Below are 25,087 nucleotides of genomic sequence, written 5' to 3' on the forward strand. Positions count from 1 at the left end.
GGTCATCCAAAACTCGGCTGCCTGTGTCCTAACTCGCACCAAGTCCCGTTCACCCATCACCCCTGTGCTCACTGACCTACAGTGGCTCTCGGTTAAGCAGCGCCTCGATTTCAAAATTCTCATCCTTGTTTTCCAATCCCTCCATGGCCTCGCCACACCCCCCCCCCCGCTACCTCTTTGACCAAGCTTTTGGTCATCTGCCCTAATTTTTTCTTATGTGGCTCGGTGTCAACTCTTTTGTCTTAAAATACTCCTGTGCAGCGCCTTAGGACGTTTGTTGCTCGCTGAGCTATATTGGCTCCAACTTCAAATTCTCAAAACCATCCATGGCCCTCGTCACCTCTCTTCCCCATCTCTGTGACCTCCTCCAGCACCGACAACCCTCCGAGATCTCTGCACTCCTCCAATTCCGGCCTCTTGCACATTCCCCCGATTTCCATCGCTCCACCATTGGCGGCCGTGCCTCCAGCTGCCTGGCCCCGAAGGACTGGAATTCCCTCCCTAAACCTCTCCGCCTTTAAGACCCTCCTTAAAACCTGCTTCTTTGACTGAGCTTTTGCTCACCTGCCCTAATAGCTCCTCATGTGGCTCGCTGTCAGCTTTTGGTCTGATTTACGCTCCTGTGCAGTGCCTTGGGAAGTTTTGCTGTATTAAAGGCGCTATATTGATGCAAGTCATGGTCATAGATAGGTGTCAAAGTCGGGATGGGGTGTGTTGACTAGCAGGCGGTCGTGTTTCCACGCGCCTAGGTCCTGCAAGTTGCTGGAATGCGCTGGTGTGTCAGACAACTCGGTCAGTTGTCCCCAATCAAGGTTGAAAGCTTCCCTCATAACTGCAACCCCGCTGGCACCAGGGATCACACCCTTGGCTCCTTTTGTGCTGCACTGTCGGAGGGTCAGTATTGAGGGAGCGCTGCACTGTCGGAGGGGCAGTACTGAGGGAGCGCTGCACTGTCAGAGAGGCAGTACTGAGGGAGCGATGAACTGTCGGAGGGTCAGTATTGAGGGAGCGCCACACTGTCGGAGGGTCAGTACTAAGGGAGCGCCGCACTGTCGGAGGGGCAGTACTGAGGGAGCTCTGCACTGTCGGAGGGTCAGTACTGAGGGAGCGCTGCACTATCGGAGGGTCAGTACTGAGGGAGCACCACACTGTCGGGGGGTCAGTACTGAGGGAGCGCTGCACTGTCGGAGAGTCAGCACTGAGGGAGCGCTGCACTGTCAGAGGGGCAGTACTGAGGTAGCAGTGCATTGTCGGAGGGGTCAGTACTAAGGGAGCGCTGCACTGTTGGAGAGTCAGTACTGAGGGAGCGCTGCACTATTGGAGAGGCAGTACTGAAGGAGCGCTGCACTGTCGGAGAGGCAGTACTGAAGGAGCGCCGCGCTGTCGGAGAGCCAGTACTGAGGGTGCGCCACACTGTCGGGGGTCAGTACTGAGGGAGCGCTGCACTGTCGGAGAGTCAGCACTGAGGGAGCGCTGCACTGTCAGAGGGGCAGTACTGAGGGAGCGCTGCACTGTCGGAGAGTCAGTACTGAGGGAGCGCTGCACTATTGGAGAGGCAGTACTGAAGGAGCGCTGCACTGTCGGAGGGTCAGTACTGAGGGAGCGCTGCACTGTCGGAGGGTCAGTACTGAGGGAGCGCCACACTGTCGGGGGGTCAGTACTGAGGGAGCGCTGCACTGTCGGAGAGTCAGCACTGAGGGAGCGCTGCACTGTCAGAGGGGCAGTACTGAGGTAGCAGTGCACTGTCGGAGGGTTCAGTACTAAGGGAGCGCTGCACTGTTGGAGAGTCAGTACTGAGGGAGCGCTGCACTATCGGAGGGTCAGTACTGAGGGAGCACCACACTGTCGGGGGGTCAGTACTGAGGGAGCGCTGCACTGTCGGAGAGTCAGCACTGAGGGAGCGCTGCACTGTCAGAGGGGCAGTACTGAGGTAGCAGTGCATTGTCGGAGGGGTCAGTACTAAGGGAGCGCTGCACTGTTGGAGAGTCAGTACTGAGGGAGCGCTGCACTATTGGAGAGGCAGTACTGAAGGAGCGCTGCACTGTCGGAGAGGCAGTACTGAAGGAGCGCCGCGCTGTCGGAGAGCCAGTACTGAGGGTGCGCCACACTGTCGGGGGTCAGTACTGAGGGAGCGCTGCACTGTCGGAGAGTCAGTACTGAAGGAGCGCTGCACTATTGGAGAGGCAGTACTGAAGGAGCGCTGCACTGTCGGAGGGTCAGTACTGAGGGAGCGCTGCACTGTCGGAGGGTCAGTACTGAGGGAGCGCCACACTGTCGGGGGGTCAGTACTGAGGGAGCGCTGCACTGTCGGAGAGTCAGCACTGAGGGAGCGCTGCACTGTCAGAGGGGCAGTACTGAGGTAGCAGTGCACTGTCGGAGGGTTCAGTACTAAGGGAGCGCTGCACTGTTGGAGAGTCAGTACTGAGGGAGCGCTGCACTATTGGAGAGGCAGTACTGAAGGAGCGCTGCACTGTCGGAGAGGCAGTACTGAAGGAGCGCCGCGCTGTCGGAGAGTCAGTACTGAGGGTGCGCCGCACTGTTGGAGGGGCAGTACTGAAGAAGCGCTGCACTGTCGGAGAGGCAGTAATGAGGGAGCGCTGCACTGTCGGAGGGGCAGCACTGAGTGAGCACGCAATGTCAGATGATCATTACTGAGGGAGCTGCTGCACTGTCAGAGGGAAAGTACTGAGGGAGAGCTGCAGTCTGGTAGATGCGGTCTTTTGGGATGAGACATTAAACCGAGGGCCCCGTCTGCCATCTCAGTTGGACATATATTCCCAGTGTCACTATTTCGAAGAAGAGCAGGGGAGTTTCCCCGGTGTCCTGGGGCTAATATTTCTCCCTCAACCAACATCACCAAAAAAAACAGATTATCTGGTCATTATCGCATTGCTGTTTGTGGGATGTTGCTGTGCACAAATTGGCTGCCGCGTTTCCTACATTACAACAGTGACCACACTTCAAAAAGTACTTCATTGGCTGTGAAGCTCCTTGGGACGTCCTGAGGTGGTGAAACACGCTGTAGAAAAGGAAATCTGCCTTCTCTGTTATTGATTCATTGAATCATCTCGGTACTCCCTCACTAACACACAGCTGGGGGAAGTGAATACTGCAGACATCAGTTCATACAGGCAACGAGAATTTACAGAACTTTCCCAACACACAGCTTGTGAAATGGATGATTGGTTGAGCAGACCCCTTCACTGCCAGTCCAAGGCTCCCAGAATACAAACGGAACCAGTCAACACATAAACTCTCTCCCCCATAGAAACTAGTCTAATCCCACTCCCCTGCTCACTCCCCGTACCCTTTAATATCGCACCCAGACTAATCCCACTCTCCCGCTCACTCCCCATACCCTTTAATATCCCACCCAGTCTAATCCCACTCTCCTGCTCACTCCCCGTACCCGTTTAATATCCCACCCAGTCTAATCCCACTCTCCCGCTCACTCCCCATACCCTTTAATATTCCACCCAGTCTAATCCCACTCTCCTGCTCACTCCCCACACCCTTTAATATTCCACCCAGTCTAATCCCACTCTCCTGCTCACTCCCCGTACCCGTTTAATATCCCACCCAGTCTAATCCCACTCTCCCGCTCACTCCCCATACCCTTTAATATTCCACCCAGTCTAATCCCACTCTCCTGCTCACTCCCCGTACCCGTTTAATATCCCACCCAGTCTAATCCCACTCTCCCGCTCACTCCCCATACCCTTTAATATCCCACCCAGTCTAATCCCACTCACTGCTCACTCCCCACACCCTTTAATATTCCACCCAGTCTAATCCCACTCTCCTGCTCACTCCCCGTACCCATTTAATATCCCACCCAGTCTAATCCCACTCACTGCTCACTCCCCACACCCTTTAATATCCCACCCAGTCTAATCCCACTCTCCCGCTCACTCCCCATACCCTTTAATATCCCACCCAGTCTAATCCCACTCACTGCTCACTCCCCACACCCTTTAATATTCCACCCAGTCTAATCCCACTCTCCCGCTCACTCCCCATACCCTTTAATATCCCACCCAGTCTAATCCCACTCACTGCTCACTCCCCACACCCTTTAATATTCCACCCAGTCTAATCCCACTCTCCCGCTCACTCCCCATACCCTTTAATATCCCACCCAGTCTAATCCCACTCTCCTGCTCACTCCCCATACCCTTTAATATCCCACCCAGTCTAATCCCACTCACTGCTCACTCCCCACACCCTTTAATATTCCACCCAGTCTAATCCCACTCTCCTGCTCACTCCCCGTACCCGTTTAATATCCCACCCAGTCTAATCCCACTCTCCCGCTCACTCCCCATACCCTTTAATATTCCACCCAGTCTAATCCCGCTCTCCTGCTCACTCCCCATACCTGTTAATATCCCACCCAGTCTAATCCCACTCTCCCGCTCACTCCCCATACCCTTTAATATCCCACCCAGTCTAATCCCACTCTCCCGCTCACTCCCCATACCCGTTAATATCCCACCCAGTCTAATCCCACTCTCCCGCTCACTCCCCATACCCTTTAATATTCCACCCAGTCTAATCCCACTCTCCCGCTCACTCCCCATACCCGTTAATATCCCACCCAGTCTAATCCCACTCTCCCGCTCACTCCCCATACCCTTTAATATTCCACCCAGTCTAATCCCACTCTCCTGCTCACTCCCCGTACCCTTTAATATTCCACCCAGTCTAATCCCACTCTCCTGCTCACTCCCCATACCCTTTAATATTCCACCCAGTCTAATCCCACTCTCCCGCTCACTCCCCATAACCTTTAATATTCCACCCAGTCTAATCCCGCTCTCCTGCTCACTCCCCATACCCGTTAATATTCCACCCAGTCTAATCCCACTCTCCCGCTCACTCCCCATAACCTTTAATATTCCACCCAGTCTAATCCCGCTCTCCTGCTCACTCCCCATACCCTTTAATATTCCACCCAGTCTAATCCCACTCTCCCGCTCACTCCCCATAACCTTTAATATTCCACCCAGTCTAATCCCACTCTCCCGCTCACTCCCCATACCCTTTAATATTCCACCCAGTCTAATCCCACTCTCCTGCTCACTCCCCACACCCGTTAATATTCCACCCAGTCTAATCCCGCTCTCCTGCTCACTCCCCATACCCTTTAATATTCCACCCAGTCTAATCCCACTCTCCTGCTCACTCCCCACACCCGTTAATATTCCACCCAGTCTAATCCCGCTCTCCTGCTCACTCCCCATACCCTTTAATATCCCACCCAGTCTAATCCCGCTCTCCTGCTCACTCCCCACACCCTTTAATATCCCACCCAGTGTAATCCCACTCTCCCCTCACTCCCCATATCTTTCAATATTCCAGCCTATCTAATCCTACTCTCCAGCTCACTACCTGTACACTTTAATATCCCAGCCAGGGAGGGAAGGAGATGGAGGTGGGGTGGAGGGAGAGAAGGGGAGGGTGGGGAGGGAGTGGTAGGAGTGGGGAAGGTTGAGCGACGGATGGTTGAATGGAGATGGGGGTGGGGAGAGGGCGAGGGGAAAGGGAGAGAGGATGGGGAGGAAGAGGGGAGAGGAGGAAGGGAAGGAGGGCAGTGAGAGAAATGGAGAGTGGGAGAGGGAGAGTGGGACTGGGAGAGGGACAAGGAGAGTGGGAATTGGAGAGTGGGAGAGGGTGAGTGGGAGAGGGTGAGGGAGAATGAGAGTGGATGAGGGAGACAGACAAGGATAGTGGGTAAGGGAGTGTGGGAGAGGGTTAGGGAAAGGGAGGGGGAGAGTTGGAGAGGGTTAGGGAAAGGGAGTGGGAGAGAATTAGGGAAAGGGAGTGGGAGAGAATTAGGGAAAGGGAGTGGGAAAGGGTTGGGGGAGAGGGGGAGAGTGGGACAGGGTTGGGGGAGGGAGAGAGTGAAAGGGAGGGAGAGGGAAAGGCAGGGAGGGGGAGCGGGAAAGGAGGGGAGGGGGAAAGGGAGGGAGGGAGAGGGAAAGGAAAGGGAGGGGGGGGAGAGGGAGGGAGGGAGAGGGAAAAGGAGGGAGGAAGGGAGAGAGGGAAAGGGAAGGGAGGGAGGGAGAGGGAAAGGGAGGGAGGGATGGGGGAGGGAGAGGGAGGGAAAGAGAGAGAGGGAAAATGAGAGAGGGAGGGGAAGGGGAGAGGGTAGGGGGGAGAGGGAGGGAGAGGGAAAGGGAGGGAGGAAGGAAGGGAGAGAGGGAAAGGGAAAGGAAAGGGGAGGGAAAGGGACAGAGGGAGAGGGAAAGAGAGGGAGGCAAAGGGAAAGGGCGGGAGGGAGAGGGAAAGGGAGAGAGGGAGGGAAAGAGAGAGAGGGAAAACGAGAAAGGGAAGAGGGAGGGAGAGGGGGAGGGAGGGAGAAGGGGAGGGGGAGGAGAGGGGGAGCGGAGGGGAGGGGTGGGGAAGGGAGGTGAGGGGGAATGGACGGGAAGGGAGGGGGAGCGGGTAAGGGAGGGAAAGGGGGAGAGGGAAAGGGAGGGAAAGGGAGGGAGGGAGAGGGAAAGGGAGGGAGGGAGAGGGAAAAGGAGGGAGAGGGAAAGGGATGGAGGGAGAGCTAAAGGGAGGGAAAGGGGAGAGGGGAGGGGTGGGAGAGGGAAAGGGAGAGGGAGGGAGCGGGAAAGGGAGGGAGGAAGAGTGAGGGGGAAGGAGAGTGTAAGGGGGAGGAAGAGGGAAAGGAAGGGAGGGAGAGGGAGTGGAGGGAAAGGGAGGGGGAGGGAGAGGGAAAGGGAGGGGGAGGGAGGGAGAGGGAATGGGGAGGGAGTGGGAGGAAGGGAGAGGGAGAGTGGGTGGGAGGGGACGGGAGAGGGAAAGGGAGGGAGGGAGAGTGAAAGGGATGGAAGGAGAGCAAAAGGGAGGGAAAGGGGGAGGGAAAGGGAGTGGGAGGGAGAGGGAAAGGGAGGGGGAGAGGAAAAGGGAGGGGGAGGGAAAGGGAGGGAGGGAGATCGAGGGGGGAGGGAAAGGGAGGGAGGGAGATCGAGGGGGGAGGGAGAGGGAAAGGAAGGGAGGTGGAGGGAGAGGGAATGGGAGGGAGAGGGAAAGGCAGGGAAAGAGGGGTACAGGGAGAGGGAGATGGAGAGGTGGAGGGAGGGAGAGGTAAAGGGAGGGACGGAGCAGGAAAGGGAGGGAGAGGGAAAGCGAGGGAGTGGGAAAGGGAAGGGGAGGGAGGTAGAGGGAAAGGGAGGGAGGGGGAGGGAAGGTGTGGGAAAGGGAGGGGAGGGAGGGAAAGGGAGGGAGGGATAGGGAGGGGAAGGGGGAGAGTTGAAGAGAGGGGGCAGGGTTGGAAGGGGGAGGAAGGGGGTGGGAAAGGGTGGGAGGGGGAGGGAAAGGGAAGGAGTGGGGAGAGGGAGGGAAAGGGAGGCGGAGGAAAATGGAGGGGGAGGGAAAGAGGGAGTGAGGGGGAGGGAGGGAGATGGAAAGGGAGGGAGAGGGAAAGGGAGGGAGGGGTAGGGGAGGGGGAGGGGAGGAAAGGGAGGGGGAGGGAGGGAGAGGGAAAGGGAGGAAGGGGGAGCGGATGGAAAGGGAGGGGGAGGAAAAGGGGAGTGAGGGAAAGGGAGTTGGGGAGAGAGAGAGGGGGGAAAGGGAGGGAGGAAGAGGGAAAGGGAGGAACAGGGAAAGGGAGGGAGGGGTATGGGGAGGGAGAGGAAGAGAGGGAAAGCAAGGAACGGAGAGGGAATGTGGATGGAGGGGGAGGGAGAGGAAAAGGGAGGGGGAGGGAGTGAGAAAGGAAGGGGGAGGGAGCGGGAAAGTGGGGAGGGAAGGGGGTGTGAGAGGGGGAGGCGGAGGGGTGGGAAAGGGAGGGGGAGGGAGAGGGAAAGGGTGGGAGGGAGAGGGAAAGGGAAGGAGGGAAAGAGAAGGAGGGGGAGGGAGAAAGGGAGAGGGAAAGGCAGGTAAGGAGAGGGAAAGGCCAAGAGGGGGAGGGAATCGGAGGGAGGGGGAGGGAAAGGGAGGGAGGGTGGAGAGTGAGGGGGAGGGAGAGGAAGGGAGGGGGAAGGGGGAGGGAGAGTGAGGGGGAGGAAGTGACGGGAAGGGAGGGAGAGGGGGGAGGGAGGTGAAGGGAAAGGGAGGGAGAGAGTGGGAGGGAACGGGGGGAGGGGGAGGGAAAAGGGGGGGTTGGGAAAAGGGGGGAGGGAGGGAGGGCGAGGGGATGGAAAGTTAGTGGTGGGGATAGAAAGGGAGGGAAATGGAGGGAGGGAATGGGAGGGAGGGAGAGGGAAAGGGAGGGAGGGAGGGGGAGAGGGAAAATGGGAAGGGAGAGGGGGAGGGAGGGGAGGCAGAGTGGGAGGGGGCGGGATAGGGAGGGGCAGGGAGAGGGAGGGGGAGGGAGAGAGGGAGGGTGGGAGAGGGAAAGGGAAGGAGAGAGGGAGGGAGGGGTAGGGAAAGGCAGGGAGGGGGAGGGAGAGGGGAAGGGGAGCGAGGGAGAGGGTGGGGGAGGGCGTGAGGGAGAGGAATGGGGAGGGAGGGAGGGGTGGAGGGGGAGGGAGAGAGCGGGATGGGGGGGAGGGCGATGGGAAAGGGGGGAGGTGGAGGGAGGGAAAGGGGGAGGGGGAGGGAAAGGGAGGGAGGGTAGGGAGAGGGAGGGAGGGAGATGGAGGGAAAGGAAAGGGTGGAAGGGAGGGAGTGAGGGAGGAGGAGGGAAAGGGAGGGAGGGAGGAGGAGGGAGGGAAAGGGAGGGAGGGAGAGGAAAAGGGAGTGAGGGAGAGGGAAAGGGAGTGAGGGAGAGGGAAAGGGAGGGAGGGAGAGGGAGGGAGGGAGAAGGAAAGGGAGGGGGCAGGGAGGGAGAAGGGAGGGAGGGAGAAGGGAGGGAGGGAGGGAAATGGAGGGAGGGAGAGTGAAAGGGAGGGAGTGAGAGGGGGAGGGAGGGAAAGAGAGGGGAGGAAGAGGGAAAGGGAGGGAAGGAAAGGGTGGGGGAAGAGGGGAGGGAGGGTGAGGGGAGGGAGGGAGAGGAAAAGGGAGGGAAGGAAAGGGAGGGAAGGAAAGGGAGGGAGGGAAAGGGAGGGAGGGAGAGGGAAATGGAGGGAGGGAGGGTGAAAGGGAGGGAAAGGGAGGGAGGGAAAAGGAGGGAGGGAGAGGGAGGGAGGGAGTGGGAGGAAGGGAGAGGGAGGGAGGGGGAGAGGGAGGGAAAGGGTGGGGGAGGGAGAGGGAGGGGGAGAAGGAGAGGGAGAGGGAGGGGAAGAGGAGAGGGAGAGAGAGAGGGGGAGGGAGAGAGAGGGGAGAGGGAGGGGGAGGAGGAGAGGGAGGGGTTGATGGAGGGGGAGGGAAAGAGCGAGAGGGAAAGGGAGGGGGAGGAAGGGAAAGGGTGGGGAAGGGAGAGGGAGTGGTGAGGGAGAGGGAGAGTGGAGAGGGGATGCAAGAGAAGGAGCCTGTTCCTCACCAGTACATCCCTGTGGCGGAAGCGCCGTAGCATGGCGACCATGAAATCCTTGATTCGGGTGAAGTCCTTGGGAATGATGCTTCCCGACCCGTCAATCAGGAACGCCAGGTCCACCCGCGCCGTGAAACAGTCTGGGGGCGGTGGAGAGACAGATTCAATAAATGTCCGATTCCCGCCCATCCACAGAGAAACCAGCAGCGAACACCCCTCTGCTGGTACATCCAACCCCGCCTGTAACACAAAAACCAATAGGATTGCCCCTCTGCTGGGATTCCGAGCTCTGCCTTTACCAGAGACACCAGCCGGGAGTGTTTGATGGGACAGTGTAGAGGGAGCATCACTCTGTATCTAACCCGTGCTGTACCTGCCCTGGGAGTGTTGAATGGGACAGTGCAGAGGGAGCTTTACTCTGTATCTAACCCCCGCTGTACCTGCCCTGGGAGTGTTTGATGGGACAGTGTAGAGGGAGCTTTACTCTGTATCTAACCCGTGCTGTACCTGCCCTGGGAGTGTTTGACGGGACAGTGTAGAGGGAGCTATACTCTGTATCTAACCCGTGCTGTACCTGCCCTGGGAGTGTTTGACGGGACAGTGCAGAGGGAGCTATACTCTGTATCTAACCCATGCTGTACCTGCCCTGGGAGTGTTTGACAGGACCGTGTAGAGGGAGCTTAACTCTGTATCTAACCCGTGTTGTACCTGCCCTGGGAGTGTTTGATGGGAAAGTGTCGAGGGAGCTTTACTCTGTATCTAACCCCCGCTGTACCTGCCCTGGGAGTGTTTGACGGGACAGTGTAGAGGGAACTTTACTCTGAATCTAACCCGGGCTGTACCTGCCCTGGGAGTGTTTGACGGGGCAGTGTAGAGGGAGCTTTACTCTGTATCTATCCCGTGCTGTACCTGCCCTGGGAGTGTTGATGGGACAGTGTAGAGGGAGCTTTACTCTGTATCCAAACCGTGCTGTAACTGCCCTGGGACTGTTTGATGGGATAGTGTGGAGGGAGCTTTACTCTGTATCTAACCCGTGCTGCACCAGCCCTGGGAGTATTGACAGGACAGTGTAGAGGGAGCTTTACTCTGTATCTAACCCGTGCTCTACCTGCCCTGGGAGTGTATTGATGGGACAGCGTAGAGGGAGCTTTACTCTGTATCTAACCCGTGCCATACCTGCCCTGGGAGTATTGACGGGACAGTGTAGAGGGAGCTTTACTCTGTATCTAACCCGTGCTGTACCTGCCCTGGGACTGTTTGATGGGATAGTGTCGAGGGAGCTTTACGCTGTATCTAACCCGTGCTGTACCTGCCCTGGGAGTGTTTGACGGGACAGTGCAGAGGGAGAATTCCTCTGTATCTAACCCGTGCTGTATCTGCCCTGGGAGTATTGACAGGTCAGTTTAGAGGCAGCTTTACTCTGTATCTAACACGTGCAAGTACCTGCTCTGGGAGTATTGACGGGACAGTGTAGAGGGAGCTTTACTCTGTATCTAACCCGTGCTGTACCTACCCTGGGAGTGTTTGATGGGACAGTGTAGAGGGAGCTTTACTCTGTATCTAACTCCTGCTGTTCCTGCCCTGGGAGTGTTTGACGGGACAGTGTAGAGGGAGCTTTACTCTGTATCTAAACCGTGCTGTACCTGCACTGGGAGTGTTTGATGGGACAGTGTAGAGGGAGCTTTACTCTGTATCTAACCCATGCTGTAGCTGCCCTGGGAGTGTTTGATGGGGCAGTGTAGAGGGAGCTTTACTCTCTATCTAAACCATGCTGTACCTGCCCTGGGAGTATTTGATGGGACGGTGTAGAGAAAGCTTTACTCTGTATCTAACCCATGCTGTACCTGCCCTGGGAATTTTTGATGGTATAGTGTAGAGGGAGCTTACCTCTGCATCTAACCCGTGCTATACCTGCCCTGGGAGTATTGACGGGACAGTGTAGAGGGAGATTTGCTCTGTATCTAACCCGTGCTGCACCTGCCCTGGGACTGTTTGATGGGATAGTGTCGAGGGATCTTTACTCTGTATCTAACCCGTGCTGTACCTGCCCTGGGAGTGTTTGACAGGACAGTGTAGAGGGAGCTTTACTCTGCATCTAACCCGTGCTGTACCTGCCCTGGGATTATTGACAGGACAGTGTAAAGGGAGCTTTACTCTGTAACTAACCCGTGCAGTACCTGCCCTGGGACTGTTTGATGGGATAGTGTCGAGGGATCTTTACTCTGTATCTAACCCGTGCTGTACCTGCCCTGGGAGTGTTTGACAGGACAGTGTAGAGGGATCTTTACTCTGTATCTAACCCGTGCTGTACCTGCCCTGGGAATGTTTGACAGGACAGTGTAGAGGGAGCTTTACTCTGTATCTAACCCGTGCTGTACCTGCCCTGGGACTGTTTGATGGGATAGTGTCGAGGGATCTTTACTCTGTATCTAACCCGTGCTGTACCTGCCCTGGGAGTGTTTGACAGGACAGTGTAGAGGGATCTTTACTCTGTATCTAACCCGTGCTGTACCTGCCATTGGAGTGTTTGACAGGACAGTGTAGAGGGAGCTTTACTCTGTATCTAACCCGTGCTGTACCTGCCCTGGGACTGTTTGATGGGGTAGTGTCGAGGTAGCTTTACTCTGTATCTAACCGTGCTGTACCTGCCCTGGGAGTGTTTGATGGGGACAGTGTAGAGGAAGCTTTACTCTGTATCTAACCCGTGCAGTACCTGCCCTGGGAGTGTTTGATGGGAAAGTGCAGAGGGAGATTTTCTCTGTATCTAACCCGTGCTGCACCTGCCCTGGGAATGTTTGATGGGACAGTGTAGAGGGAGCTTTACTCTGTATCTATCCCTTACTGTACCTGCCGTGGGAGTGTTTGATGGGGCACTGTAGAGGGAGCTTTACTCTGTATCTAACCTACGCTGCACCTGCCCTTAGAGTGTTTGATGGGACAGTGTAGAGGGAGCTTTACTCTGTATCTAACCTGTGCTGTACCTGCCCTGGGAGTGTTTGATGGGACAGTGTAGAGGGAGCTTCACTCTGTACCAAACCCGTGATGTACCTGCCCTGGGAGTGTTTGATGGGGAACTGCAGAGGGAGATTTACTCTGTATCTAACCCGTGCTGTACCTGCCCTGGGAATGTTTGACGGGACAGTGTAAAGGGAGTTTTACTCTGTATCTAACCCGTGCTGTACCTGCCCTGGGAATGTTTGACGGGACAGTGTAGAGGGAGCTTTATTCTGTATCTAACCCTTGCTATACCTGCCCTGGGAGTGTTTGGTGGGGCACTGTAGAGGGATATTTACTCTGTTTCTAACCTTTGCTGCACCTGCCCTGGGAGTGTTTGATGGGACAGTGTAGAGGGAGCTTTACTCTGTATCTAACCTATGCTGCACTTGCACTGGGACTGTTTGATGGGGTAGTGTCGAGGTAGCTTTACTCTGTATCTAACCCGTGCTGTACCTGCCCTGGGAGTGTTTGATGGCACGGTGTAGAGGAAGCTTTACTCTGTATCTAACCCGTACTGTACTTGCCCTGGGATTGTTTGATGGGATAGTGCAGAGGGAGTTTTACTCTGTATCTAACCCGTGCTGTACCTGCCCTGGGAATGTTTGATGGGACAGTGTAGAGGGAGCTTTACTCTGTATCTAACCGACGCTGCACCTGCCCTTAGAGTGTTTGATGGGACAGTGTAGAGGGAGCTTCACTCTGTACCAAACCCGTGTTGTACCTGCCCTGTGAGTGTTTGATGGGACAGTGTAAAGGGAGCATTACTCTGTATCTAACCCGTGCTGTACCTGACCTGGGAGTGTTTAATGGGACAGTGTAGAGGGTGCTTTACTCTGTATCTAACCCGTGTTGTACCTGCCCTGTGAGTGTTTGATGGGACAGAGTTGACGGAGCTTTACTCTGTATCTAACCCGTGCTCTACCTGCCCTGGGAGTGTTTGATGGGACAGTGTAGAGGGAGCTTTACTCTGTATCTAACCCGTGTTGTACCTGCCCTGGGAGTGTTTGATGGGACAGTGTAGAGGGAGCTTTACTCTGTATCTAACCCATGCTGTACCTGCCCTGGGAGTGTTTGACAGGACAGTGTAGAGGGAGCTTTACTCTGTATCTAACCCGTGCTGTACCTGCCCTGGCAATGTTTGATGGGATAGTGTCGAGGGAGCTTTACTCTGTATCTAACCCGTGCTGTACCTGCCCTGGGAGTGTTTGATGGGACGGTGTAGAGGAAGCTTTACTCTGTATCTAACCCGTGCAGTACCTGCCCTGGGAGTGTTTGATGGGAAAGTGCAGAGGGAGATTTTCTCTGTATCTAACCTGCGCTGCACCTGCCCTGGGAGTGTTTGACGGGACAGTGTAGAGGGAGATTTACTCTGTATCTAACCTATGCTGCACCTGCCCTGGGAGTGTTTGATGGGACAGTGTAGAGGGAGCTTCACTCTGTATCTAACCTGTGCTGTACCTGCCCATGGGAGTGTTTGATGGGACAGTGTAGAGGGAGCTTTACTCTGTATCTAACCTGTGCTGTACCTGCCCTGGGAGTGTTTGATGGGGCACTATAGAGGGAGCTTTACTCTGTATCTAACCTATGCTGCACCTGCCCTGGGAGTGTTTGATGGGACAGTGTAGAGGGAGCTTTACTCTGTATCTAACCTATGCTGCACCTGCCCTGGGAGTGTTTGATGGGACGGTGTAGAGGGAGCTTTACTCTGTATCTAACCCATGCTGTACCTGCCCTGGGAATGTTTGACGGGACATTGTAGAGGGAGCTTTACTCTGTATCTAACCCGTGCTGTACCTGCTCTGGGAGTATTGACGGGACAGTGTAGAGGGAGCTTTACTCTGAATCTAACCCGTGCTGTACCTACCCTGGGAGTGTTTGATGGGACAGTGTAGAGGGAGCTTTACTCTGTATCTAACTCCTGCTGTTCCTGCCCTGGGAGTGTTTGACGGGACAGTGTAGAGGGAGCTTTACTCTGTATCTAAACCGTGCTGTACCTGCACTGGGAGTGTTTGATGGGACAGTGTAGAGGGAGCTTTACTCTGTATCTAACCCATGCTGTACCTGCCCTGGGAGTGTTTGATGGGGCAGTGCAGAGGGAGCTTTACTCTCTATCTAAACCATGCTGTACCTGCCCTGGGAGTGATTGATGGGACAGTGTAGAGAAAGCTTTACTCTGTATCTAACCCATGCTGTACCTGCCCTGGGAGTTTTTGATGGTATAGTGTAGAGGGAGCTTACCTCTGCATCTAACCCGTGCTATACCTGCCCTGGGAGTATTGATGGGACAGTGTAGAGGGAGATTTACTCTGTATCTAACCCGTGCTGCACCTGCCCTGGGACTGTTTGATGGGATAGTGTCGAGGCATCTTTACTCTTTATCTAACCCGTGCTGTACCTGCCCTGGGAGTGTTTGACAGGACAGTGTAGAGGGAGCTTTACTCTGCATCTGACCCGTGCTGTACCTGCCCTGGGATTATTGACGGGACAGTGTAGAGGGAGCTTTACTCTGTAACTAACCCGTGCAGTACCTGCTCTGGGAGTGTTTGACGGGAAAGTGCAGAGGGAGCTTTACTCTGTATCTAACCCGTGCTGTACCTGCCCTGGGACTGTTTGATGGGGTAGTGTCGAGGTAGCTTTACTCTGTATCTAGCCCGTGCTGTACCTGCCCTGGGAGTGTTTGATGGCACGGTGTAGAGGAAGCTTTACTCTGTATCTAACCCGTACTGTACTTGCCCTGGGATTGTTTGATGGGATAGTGCAGAGGGAGCTTTACTCTGTATCTAACCCGTGCTGCACCTGCCCTGGGAATGTTTGATGGGACAGTGTAGAGGGAGCTTTACTCTGTATCTAACCCTTGCTGTACCTGCCGTGGGAGTGTTTGATGGGGCACTGTAGAGGGAGCTTTACTCTGTATCTAACCTACGCTGCACCTGCCCTTAGAGTGTTTGATGGGACAGTGTAGAGGGAGCTTTACTCTGTATCTAACCTGTGCTGTACCTGCCCTGGGAGTGTTTGATGGGACAGTGTAGAGGGAGCTTCACTCTGTACCAAACCCGTGATGTACCTGCCCTGGGAGTGTTTGATGGGGAACTGTAGAGGGAGATTTACTCTGTATCTAACCCGTGCTGTACCTGCCCTGGGAATGTTTGACGGGACAGTGTAAAGGGAGTTTTACTCTGTATCTAACCCGTGCTGTACCTGCCCTGGGAATGTTTGACGGGACAGTGTAGAGGGAGCTTTATTCTGTATCTAACCCTTGCTGTACCTGCCCTGGGAGTGTTTGGTGGGGCACTGTAGAGGGATCTTTACTCTGTTTCTAACCTATGCTGCACCTGCCCTGGGAGTGTTTGATGGGACAGTGTAGAGGGAGCTTTACTCTGTATCTAACCTATGCTGCACTTGCACTGGGAGTGTTTGATGTGACGGTGTAGAGGGAGCTTTACTCTGTATCTAACCCATGCTGTACCTGCCCTGGGAACGTTTGACGGGACAGTGTAGAGGGAGCATTACTCTGTATCTAACCCGTGCTGTACCTGACCTGGGAGTGTTTGATGGGACAGTGTAGAGGGAGCTTTACTCTGTATCTAACCCGTGTTGTACCTGCCCTGTGAGTGTTTGATGGGACAGAGTTGACGGAGCTTTACTCTGTATCTAACCCGTGCTCTACCTGCCCTGGGAGTGTTTGACGGGACAGTGTAGAGGGAGCTTTACTCTGTATCTAACCCATGCTGTACCTGCCCTGGGAGTGTTTGACAGGACAGTGTAGAGGGAGCTTTACTCTGTATCTAACCCGTGCTGTACCTGCCCTGGCACTGTTTGATGGGATAGTGTCGAGGGAGCTTTACTCTGTATCTAACCCGTGCTGTACCTGCCCTGGGAGTGTTTGATGGGACGGTGTAGAGGAAGCTTTACTCTGTATCTAACCCGTGCTGTACCTGCCCTGGGAGTGTTTGATGGGAAAGTGCAGAGGGAGATTTTCTCTGTATCTAACCTGTGCTATACCTGCCCTGGGAGTGTTTGATGGGACAGTGTAGAGGGAGCTTTACTCTATATCTAACCTGTGCTGTACCTGCCCTGGGAGTGTTTGATGGGACAGTGTAGAGGGAGCTTTACTCTGTATCTAACCTGTGCTGTACCTGCTCTGGGAGTGTTTGATGGGGCACTATAGAGGGAGCTTTACTCTGTATCTAACCTATGCTGCACCTGCCCTGGGAGTGTTTGATGGGACAGTGCAGAGGGAGCTTTACTCTGTATCTAACCTATGCTGCACCTGCCCTGGGAGTGTTTGATGGGACGGTGTAGAGGGAGCTTTACTCTGAATCTAACCCATGCTGTACCTGCCCTGGGAATGTTTGACGGGACAGTGTAGAGGGAGCTTTACTCTGTATCTAACCCGTGCTGTACCTGACTTGGGAGTGTTTGATGGGACAGTGTAGAGGGAGCTTTACTCTGTATCTAACCCGTGCTGTACCTGCCCTGGGAGTGTTTGATGGGACAGTGTAGAGGGAGCTTTACTCTGTATCTAACCCATGCTGTACCTGCCCTGGGAGTGTTTGATCGGACAGTGTAGAGGGAGCTTTACTCTGTATCTAACCCGTGCTGTACCTGCCCCGGGAGTGTTTGATGGGAAAGTGTAGAGGGAGCTGTACTCCGTATCTAACCCGTATTGTAACTGCCCCAGGAGTGTTTGATGAGACAGTGTAGAGGGAGTTTTACTCTGTATCTAACCCGGGCTATACCTGTCCCGGGAGTGATTGACGGGACAGTGTAGACGGAGCTTTACTCTGTATCTATCCCATGCTGTACCTGCCCTGGGAGTGTTTGATGGGACAGTGTAGAGGGAACTTTACTCTATATCTAACCCGGGCTGTACCTGCCCTGGGAGTGTTTGACGGGGCAGTGTAGAGGGAGCTTTACTCTGTAACTATCCCGTGCTGTACCTGCCCTGGGAGTGTTGATGGGACAGTGTCGAGGGAGCTTTACTCTGTATCTAACCCGTGCTGTACCTGCCCTGGGAGTGTATTGATGGGGCAGCATAGAGGGAGCTTTACTCTGTATCTAACCCGTGCCTTACCTGCCCTGGGAGTATTGACGGGACAGTGTAGAGGGTGCATTACTCTGTATCTAACACGTTCAAGTACCTGCTCTGGGAGTATTGACGGGACAGTGTAGAGGGAGCTTTACTCTGTATCTAACCCGTGCTGTACCTGCCCTGGGAGTGTTTGATGGGACAGTGTAGAGGGAGCTTTACTCTGTATCTAACTCCTGCTGTTCCTGCCCTGGGAGTGTTTGACGGGACAGTGTAGAGGGAGCTTTACTCTGTATCTAAACCGTGCTGTACCTGCACTGGGAGTTTTTGATGGGATAGTGTAGAGGGAGCTTAACTCTGCATCTAACCCGTGCTATACCTGCCCTGGGAGTATTGACGGGACAGTGTAGAGGGAGATTTACTCTGTATCTAACCCGTGCTGTACCTGCCCTGGGAGTGTTTGATGGGACAATGTAGAGGGAGCTTTACTCTGCATCTAACCCGTGCTGTACCTGCCCTGGGATTGTTGGCGGGAGAGTGTAGAGGGAGCTTTACTCTGTAACTAACCCGTGCAGTACCTGCTCTGGGAGTGTTTGACGGGAAAGTGTAGAGGGAGCTTTACTCTGTATCTAACCCGTGCTGTACCTGCCCTGGGACTGTTTGATGGGGTAGTGTCGAGGGAGCTTTACTCTGTTTCTAACCCGTGCTGTACCTGCCCTGGGAGTGTTTGATGGGACGGTGTAGAGGAAGCTTTACTCTGTATCTAACCTGTGCTGTACCTGCCCTGGGATTGTTTGATGGGATAGTGTAGAGGGAGCATTACTCTCTATCTAACCCTTGCTGTACCTGCCCTGGGAGTGTTTGATGGGGCACTGTAGAGGGAGCTTTACTCTGTATCTAACCTATGCTGCACCTGTCCTTGGAGTGTTTGATGGGACAGTGTAGAGGGAGCTTTACTCTGTATCTAACCTGTGCTGTACCTGCCTTGGGAGTGTTTGATGGGACAGTGTAGAGGGAGCATCACTCTGTATCAAACCCGTGCTGTACCTGCCCTGGGAGTGTTTGATGGGGAACTGTAGAGGGAGATTTACTCTGTATCTAACCCGTGCTGTACCTGCCCTGGGAATGTTTGACGGGACAGTGTAGAGGGAGTTTTACTCTGTATCTAACCCGTGCTGTACCTGCCCTGGGAATGTTTGACGGGACAGTGTAGAGGGAGCTTTACTCTGTATCTAACCCTTGCTGTACCTGCCCTGGGAGTGTTTGATGGGACAGTGTAGAGGGAGCTTTACTCTGTATCTAACCCGTGTTGTACCTGCCCTGGGAGTGTTTGATGGGACAGTGTTGACGGAGCTTTACTCTGTATCTAACCCGTGCTGTACCTGCCCTGGGAGTGTTTGACAGGACAGTGTAGAGGGAGCTTTTCTCTTTATCTAACCCGTGCTGTACCTGCCCTGGGACTGTTTGATGGGGTAGTGTCGAGGGAGCTTTACTCTGTATCTAACCCGTGCTGTACCTGCCCTGGGAGTGTTTGATGGGACGGTGTAGAGGAAGCTTTACTCTGTATCTAACCCGCGCTGTACCTGCCCTGGGAATGTTTGATGAGGCAGTGTAGAGGGAGCTTTTCACTGTATCTAACCCGTGCTGTACCTACCCTGGGAGTGTTTGACGGGACAGTGTAGAGGGAGATTTACTCTGTATCTAACCTGTGCTGTACCTGCCCTGGGAGTGTTTGATGGGACAGTGTAGAGGGAGCTTTACTCTGTATCTAACCTGTGCTGTACCTGCCCTGGGCGTGTTTGATGGGGCACTATAGAGGGAGCTTTACTCTGTATCTAACCTATGCTGCACCTGCCCTGGGAGTGTTTGATGGGACAGTGTAGAGGGAGCTTTGCTCTGTACCTAACCTGTGCTGTACCTGCCCTGGGAGTGTTTGATGGGGCTCTATAGAGTGAGCTTTTCTCTGTATCTAACCCATGCTGTACCTGCCCTGGGAACGTTTGACGGGACAGTGTAGAGGGAGCTTTACTCTGTATCTAACCCGTGCTGTACCTGACCTGGGAGTGTTTGATGGGACAGTGTAGAGGGAGATTTACTCTGTATCTAACCCGTCCTGTACCTGCCCTGGGAGTGTTTGACAGGACAGTGTAGAGGGAGCTTTACTCTGTATCTAACCCGTGCTGTACCTGCCCTGGGAGTGTTTGCCGGGACAGTGTAGAGGGAGCTTTACTCTGTATCTAACCCGTGCTAAACCTGCCCTGGGAGTGTTTGACGGGACAGTGTAGTGGGAGCTTTACTCTGTATCTAACCCGTGCTGTACCTGTGCTGGGAGTGTTTGATGGGACAGTGTAGAGGGAGCTTTACTCTGTAGCTAACCTGTGTTGTACCTGCCCTTGGTGTGTTTGATGGGACAGTCTAGAGGGCGCTTTACTCTGTATCTAACCCGTGTTGTACCAGCCCTGGGAGTGTTTGATGGGACAGTGTAGAGGGAGATTTGCCACACTATCCCCAGATCCCTTGATTCCCTTAGTGTCCAAAAATCTATCGATCTCAGCCTTGAATATACCCCACGACTGTTCCTCCACAGCCCTCTGGGGACGAGAATTTCAAAGATTCACCATCCTCTTGAGTGAAGAAACATCTCCTCATCTCAGTGCTAAAGCGTGTTAGCTGTGGCTCAGTGGGCAGCACCCTCGCCTCAGTGTCAGAAAGTTGTGGGTTCTTGAGCACCTAAATCCAGGCTGACATCCAGTGCAGTGCTGAGGGAGTGCTGCACTGTCAGAGGTGTCGTCTGTCAGGTGAGACGTTAAACATCTGCTCTGTCAGGTGGATGTAAAAAATCCCATGGCACTATTTCGAAGAAGAGCAGGGGTGTTATCCCTAGTGTCCTCAGGCCAATATTTATCCCTCAACCAACAAAGCAAAAACAGATTATCTGGCCATTATCACATTGCTGTTTGTGGGAGCTTGCTGTGCACAGATTGGCAGCCGTGTTTCCCACATTTCAACAACAGTGACTACACTTCTAAAAAGTACTTCATTGGCTGTAAAGCACTTTGAGACATCCGGTGGTCGTGAAAGGCGCGATATAAATTGCAATCTTTCTTTCTTTAAATGGCCGACCCCTTTTCCTGAGATTACGACCCCTGGTGCTAGACTCTCCAGCCGCTCAGCATTAATGAAACAGAGTAGCGACCTTGTGTTTTTGGAGGGAATCTTGCCACGTGCTTTAGCTGGCGATTGAAGAGGTAACAGATTCCATTCTGGTACATGTTGGTCCCACATGCATGGGAGTGGGTTGGTCCACAAGCCTAAGAGAGGAGGAAGACACAAATTTAAGAGGATGCTTTTAAGATATCCTTAGACAGAAGGCAGTTGCTACTCTGTGTCAGAAGGTCATGGGTTCAAGCCCACCACACATCCAGAGACTCGAGCTCCATAATCCAGCCCAACACTCCCCTATTGACAGTACATAAAGGGCGCAGCATTGTCGGAGGGGCTGCACTGAGGGAGCGCAGCACTGTCGGAGGGGTGGTACTGAGGGAGCGCCGCACTGTCGGAGGGGTGGTACTGAGGGAGCGCCGCACTGTCGGAGGGGCTGCACTGAGGGAGCGCAGCATTGTCGGAGGGGCTGCACTGAGGGAGCGCAGCACTGTCGGAGGGGCTGCACTGAGGGAGCGCAGCACTGTCGGAGGGGCAGTACTGAGGGAGCGCTGCACTGTCAGAGGGTCAGTACAGAGGGAATGCCGCACTGTCAGAGGGCAGTACTGCGGGAGCGCTGCACTGCCGGAGGGGCAGTGACCTGGGTTCTCTGTAACCTCCTGCAGCACTACAACCCTTTGCGATCACTGCTCTCCTCCAATTCTGGCCTCTTGCTCATCCCCCGATTTCAATCACTCCACCATTGGCGGCCGTGCCATAAGCTGCCTGGGCCCTAAGCTCTGGAATTCCCTCCCTAAACCTCTCCACCTCTCCACCTCTCCTCCTTTCAAATGCTCCTTAAAACCTACCTCTTTGAACCAGCTTTTGATCACCTGTCCCCAATATCTCCTTACGTGGCTCCTGTGAAGCACTTTGGGACGTTTTACTATGTTAAAGGCTCTATTTGAATACATTGTTGTTGCTGTTTTTCCGATTTGAAAGGATGATACTGTGGACAGTTCTAGTCTGGTTAGCCCACACTTGGAGCACTGTGCACAGTTCTGGTCTGGTTAGACCACACTTGGGGCACTGTGCACAGTTCTGGTCTGGTTGGACCACACTTGGAGCACTGTGCACAGTTCTGGTCGGGTTAGACCACACTTGGAGCACTGTGCACAGTTCTGGTCTGGTTAGACCACACTTGGAGCACTGGGCACAGTTCTGGTCTGGGTAGACCACACTTGGAGCACTGGGCACAGTTCTGGTCTGGTTAGACCAAACTTGGAGCACTGTGCACAGTTCTGGTCTGGTTAGGCCACACTTGGAGCACTGGGCACAGTTCTGGTCTGGTTAGACCACACTTGGAGCACTGGGCACAGTTCCAGTCTGGTTAGACCACACTTGGAGCAATGTGCACAGTTCTGGTCTGGTTAGACCACACTTGGAGCACTGTGCAGAGTTCTGGTCTGGTTAGACCACACTTGGAGCACTGTGCAAAGTTCTGGTCTGGTTAGACCACACTTGGAGCACTGTGCACAGTTCTGGTCTGGTTAGACCACACTTGGAGCAGGGTGCACAGTTCCAGTCTGGTTAGACCACACTTGGAGCACTGTGCACAGTTCTGGTCTGGTTAGACCACACTTGGAGCACTGTGCACAGTTCTGGTCTGGTTAGACCACAGTTGGAGCACTGTGCACAGTTCTGGTCTGGTTAGACCACACTTGGAGCAGGGTGCACAGTTCCAGTCTGGTTAGACCACACTTGGAGCACTGTGCACATTTCTGGTCTGGTTAGACCACACTTGGAGCACTGTGCACAGTTCTGGTCTGGTTAGACCACACTTGGAGCACTGTGCACATTTCTGGTCTGGTTAGACCACACTTGGAGCACTGTGCACAGTTCTGGTCTGGTTAGACCACAGTTGGAGCACTGTGCACAGTTCTGGTCTGGTTAGACCATACTTGGAGCACTGTGCATAGTTCTGGTCTGGTTAGACCACACTTGGAGCACTGTGCAAAGTTCTGGACTGGTTAGACCACACTTGGAGCACTGTGCACAGTTCTGGTCTGGTTAGACCACACTTGGAGCTCTGTGCACAGTTCTGGTCTGGTTAGACCACACTTGGAGCACTGTGCACAGTTCTGGTCTGGTTAGACCACACTTGGGGCACTGTGCACAATTTTGGTCTGGTTAGACCACACTTGGAGCACTGTGCACAGTTCTGGTCTGGTTAGACCACACTTGGAGCTCTGTGCACAGTTCTGGTCTGGGTAGACCACACTTGGAGCACTGTGCACAGTTCTGGTCTGGTTAGACCACACTTGGAGCTCTGTGCACAGTTCTGATCTGGTTAGACCACACTTGGAGCACTGTGCACAGTTCCAGTCTGGTTAGACCACACTTGCGGCACTGTGCACAGTTCTGGTATTGTTAGGCCACACTTGGAGCACTGTGCACAGTTCTGGTCTGGTTAGACCACACTTCGAGCACTGTGCACAGTTCTAGTCTGGTTAGCCCACACTTGGAGCACTGTGCACAGTTCTGGTCTGGTTAGACCACACTTGGGGCACTGTGCACAGTTCTGGTCTGGTTAGACCATACTTGGAGCACTGTGCACAGTTCTGGTCTGGTTAGACCACACTTGGAGCACTGTGCACAGTTCTGGTCTGGTTAGACTACAATTGGAGCACTGTGCACATTTCCATTCTGGTTAGACCACACTTGGAGCACTGTGCTCAGTTTTGGTCTGGTTAGACCACACTTGGAGCACTGTGCACAGTTCTGGTCTGGTTAGACCACACTTGGAGCACTGTGCACAGTTCTGGTCAGGTTAGACCACACTTGGAGCAGGGTGCACAGTTCCAGTCTGGTTAGACCACACTTGGAGCTCTGTGCACAGTTCTGGTCTGGTTAGATCACACTTGGAGCACTGAGCACAGTTCTGGTCTGGTTAGACCACACTTGGGGCACTGTGCACAATTTTGGTCTGGTTAGACCACACTTGGAGCACTGTGCACAGTTCTGGTCTGGTTAGACCACACTTGGAGCTCTGTGCACAGTTCTGGTCTGGTTAGACCACACTTGGAGCACTGTGCACAGTTCCAGTCTGGTTAGACCACACTTGGAGCACTGTGTACAGTTCTGGTCTGGTTAGACCACACTTGGAGCTCTGTGCACAGTTCTGGTCTTGTTAGACCACACATGGAGCACTGTGCACAGTTCTAGTCTGGTTAGCCCACACTTGGAGCACTGTGCACAGTTCTGGTCTGGTTAGACCCCACTTGTTAGTGCAGGGTTAACTGATCTGACAGCTGGTGTGGTACTGAGCAGCCCCCCTCCCCCACACACACACCTAGCAGGAAAGGCCCAGGCTCTGCACCATTGAAGGTCCCGGGGGCGGTGGCAGAGGGGGGTAAGGCCCACAGTGACTGGGTCGATTGATTCGGATACTCACCAGGATTTGCGGCCTGCCCGTTTGCCGTGACGCCAGGGAGAGTCCCAGGGAGATGCCCCCTGCTTCGGGTGGAGCTAGGGAGGAACGTAGAAAGCAGATTAGAGCGTTGCGGAGGTCAGCACCGAATTCGATCACCTCCATGTTGGCTGCGGTTCTACGCTGGGGGCTGGAAGTGGACAGGAAGTGGTCTGGACTTGACTCAAAATGGCCGATGGTTGACAGAATACAGCCTGCATTTAACAGGAAGCGGCCTGTGATTGACAGGAATTCTTTTTTATTCATTCAATGGATGTGGCCGGCATTTATGGCCCACCCCATGTGGTGGTGAGAACTGAGTGGCATATCAGAGGGCTGTTCAGAGTCAACCACATTGCTGTGGGTCTGGAGTCACATATCAGCCAGACCGGGTAAGGACGGTAGATTTCCTTCCTAAAGGACATCAGCAGTGAACCAGATGGGTTTTTACGGCTATCCGATAGTTTCACAGTCACCATTACTGACACTAGCTTTTCATGCCAGATTTATTTAATTAACTGAATTTAAATTCCCCCACTGCCGTGGTGGGATTTGAACTCACGTCTCTGGATCATCAGTCTAGGCTCCTGGATTACTAGTTCAGTAACAAAGTCAGAGTCAGCCGTGGTTCAGTGGGTAGCACCCTCGCCAGTAAGACAGAAGGTTGTGCATTCAAGTCCCACTCCACGGACTTGAACACAAAAATCCAGGTTGACACTCCAGTGCAGTACTGAGGGAGCGCCACACTGCCGGAGAGGCAGTACTGAGGGAGTGCTGCACTGTCGGAGGGGCTGTACTGAGGGAGCACTGCACTGTCGGAGGGGCAGTACTGAGGGAGTGCTGCACTGTCGGAGGGCCTGTACTGAGGGAGCGCCACACTGTCGGAGGGGCAGTATTGAGGGAGCGCTGCACTGTCGGAGGGTCAGTACTGAGGGAACGCTGCACTGTCGGAGGGGAAGTACTGAGGGACTGCCACACTGTTGGAGGGGCAGTACTGAGGGAGTACCACACTGTCGGAGGGGCAGTACTGATGGAGCGCTGCACTGTTGGAGGGGCAGTACTGAGGGAGCACCATACTGTCGGAGGG

The 25,087-nt window shown here is 54.3% G+C and overlaps 1 protein-coding gene across 1 annotated transcript in view; it reads right to left on the reverse strand.

The window, feature by feature from the left end:
- Positions 1–25,087, reverse strand: part of LOC147095432 (integrin alpha-X-like) — a 245,987-nt gene that overhangs the window by 192,122 nt on the left and 28,778 nt on the right. The window contains exons 4-6 of the mRNA XM_085973634.1: positions 23,986–24,059; positions 20,587–20,701; positions 9,374–9,504 (exon numbers count right to left, since the gene is read on the reverse strand). Of these exons, the coding sequence (XP_085829760.1) occupies positions 9,374–9,504; positions 20,587–20,701; positions 23,986–24,059 (320 nt within the window). The remainder of the gene's footprint in view (positions 1–9,373; positions 9,505–20,586; positions 20,702–23,985; positions 24,060–25,087) is intronic.

Source organism: Somniosus microcephalus, unplaced genomic scaffold (genome assembly GCF_052327205.1).
Source record: "Somniosus microcephalus isolate GS21.2 unplaced genomic scaffold, FLI_Smic_1.0 unresolved_chr1, whole genome shotgun sequence".
Classification (NCBI taxonomy): domain Eukaryota; kingdom Metazoa; phylum Chordata; class Chondrichthyes; order Squaliformes; family Somniosidae; genus Somniosus; species Somniosus microcephalus.